Below are 2,265 nucleotides of genomic sequence, written 5' to 3'. Positions count from 1 at the left end.
AAGATCATGGCAAAAGAACACGGAGGACGTGCCGTGGGAATAGATCTTGGAACAACCTATTCTTGTGTTGCCGTGTGGCTTGATCAACACCAAAGAGTTGAGATTATTCACAATGATCAAGGAAACCGAACAACGCCTTCTTTTGTTGCTTTCAACAATGAGCAAAGGTTGATTGGTGATGCTGCTAAGAATCAATCAGCTACTAACCCTGAAAACACTATCTTTGGTAAATTTCTATTTCTATTATCTACTGCTTCATGAATGTATTTAGGTTTCTTTAGTTGTTGGTTTGAAAAAATTGCTTTTTTTGTAAAGATTCTTGATTCAAATTTCTATTTCTTTATCATTGTTAAAATCATGTATTGAAATTGGTCTTTAAACAAACTACTCAAATGCAGTTGTATAAAGATTCTTGATTTCACGATCGAAAACATTTTCTTTAAAACCCTGATTAGTATGCAATTGCTATTTTAGTTGGAAAAATGAATGATGGGAATTTATTATTAATGTTATTTTTTCAGATGCTAAGAGGTTAATTGGAAGGAAGTTTAGTGATCCGGTTGTTCAGAGAGATATATTGTTGTGGCCATTCAAGGTTATTTCTGGTGTTAATGACAAACCTATGATTACTGTTAAGTACAAGGGTCAAGAGAAGCAGTTTTGTGCTGAGGAAATATCTTCTATGGTGCTTACAAAGATGCGAGAGGTTGCGGAGGCATATCTGGGGTCGCCGGTCAAGAATGCCGTTGTTACTGTGCCAGCTTACTTCAATGATTCTCAGCGAAAGGCCACCATAGATGCTGGTACTATTGCTGGCCTTAATGTCATTCGGATAATCAATGAACCTACTGCTGCAGCTATTGCATATGGCCTTGACAAGAGAAATGACCGTGATGGTAACCGAAATATTTTTGTTTTTGATCTGGGTGGCGGTACTTTTGATGTGTCTATCCTCACAATTAAGGGTGATGTCTTTGAAGTAAAAGCTACGGCAGGAAACACTCACCTTGGGGGCGAGGACTTCGATAACAGAATGGTGAACTATTTTGTTGAGGAGTTCAAAAAGAAGAATAAAGTGGACATTCGTCGGAACGCAAAATCCTTAAGAAGGTTGAGAACTGCCTGTGAGAGGGCAAAAAGGATACTCTCTTTTGCTTTTGCTACCACTGTTGAGGTAGATGCTTTATTTATGGGAATCGACTTTTCTTCGTCAATCACTCGTGCCAAATTTGAGGAACTTAACATGGACTTTTTCAATGAGTGTATGAATATTGTTGACACCTGTCTCAGGGATTCAAAGATATACAAGAATGATATTGATGATGTTGTACTTGTGGGTGGCTCGTCTAGGATTCCCAAAGTGCAGGAACTATTGCTAGAATTTTTCAAGGGGAAGGAATTGTTCATGGGTATCAACCCAGATGAGGCTGTTGCTTATGGTGCAGCTGTTCAGGCTGCTATTTTGAGTGAAGGTTGTCAGAATGTCCCGAACTTGGTGTTACGAGATGTTACCCCATTGTCACATGGTGTTGCTGTAACTATTGAAAATTTCATGGATGTGGTGATTCCTAGGAACACTTCCATACCTGTCAAAAAAACAAAAAGATATTCTACCGCTCATGATAACCAGTATGGAGTCATGATCAGGGTTTATGAGGGTGAGAGACCAAGAGCTACTGACAATAATCTGCTTGGTTCATTTGGGCTTCGTTGTATTCCAGCTCCCCGTGGCCATCCCTTCGATGTGTGCTTTTCGATTGATGAAAATGGCATCCTAACTGTTACTGCTAGGGAAATATCTACAGGCAATATGAACAAAATCACCATAACCAATGACAAAGAAAGGTTGTCAATGCTCGACATTGAAAATATGATTAAAGAAGCTGAGAAATACCATGTGGAAGATATGCAATTTTTAAGAAGGGCCAAGGTAATGTGTGCATTAGATTCTTGTGTTTACAATATGAAGAACTCTTTAAAGAAGAAGGATGTTAGTCTGATTCTCCTCCCTCAAGAAGTTGTGAAGATCAACAATGCAATTACTGTTGCTATGGATTTGCTTGATAAGAATAAGAAAGAGAGAGAAATAGATGTTCTTGAGGGTTATCTGCAGGAGCTGGAAAGAATGTCGAAGCACCTTATATCCAAGACTAATAATTTTATTTTTCTTTGATAAGGTTTAAAGTGATGTCTTGCTTTTGAAATTGCTGAATGCAGACCTTTATTTTTATTATCATTATCTAATAGCATTGAAGTTTATGTTAA

At 37.9% G+C, this 2,265-nt stretch overlaps 1 protein-coding gene across 1 annotated transcript; it reads left to right on the top strand.

Moving 5' to 3' along the window:
- On the top strand, positions 1-2,265 carry LOC146905211 (heat shock cognate 70 kDa protein-like). Its single transcript, XM_085724856.1, has 2 exons — positions 1-226; positions 522-2,265. Exons 1-2 carry the CDS (start codon positions 7-9, stop codon positions 2,171-2,173), a joined length of 1,872 nt encoding a protein of 623 aa, XP_085580982.1. The 5' UTR covers positions 1-6; the 3' UTR covers positions 2,174-2,265.

Source organism: Medicago sativa, chromosome 7 (assembly GCF_051527215.1).
Source record: "Medicago sativa cultivar Bolivia chromosome 7, Bolivia_mono, whole genome shotgun sequence".
Classification (NCBI taxonomy): domain Eukaryota; kingdom Viridiplantae; phylum Streptophyta; class Magnoliopsida; order Fabales; family Fabaceae; genus Medicago; species Medicago sativa.
This window is presented reverse-complemented; position numbering and strand designations above follow the sequence as displayed.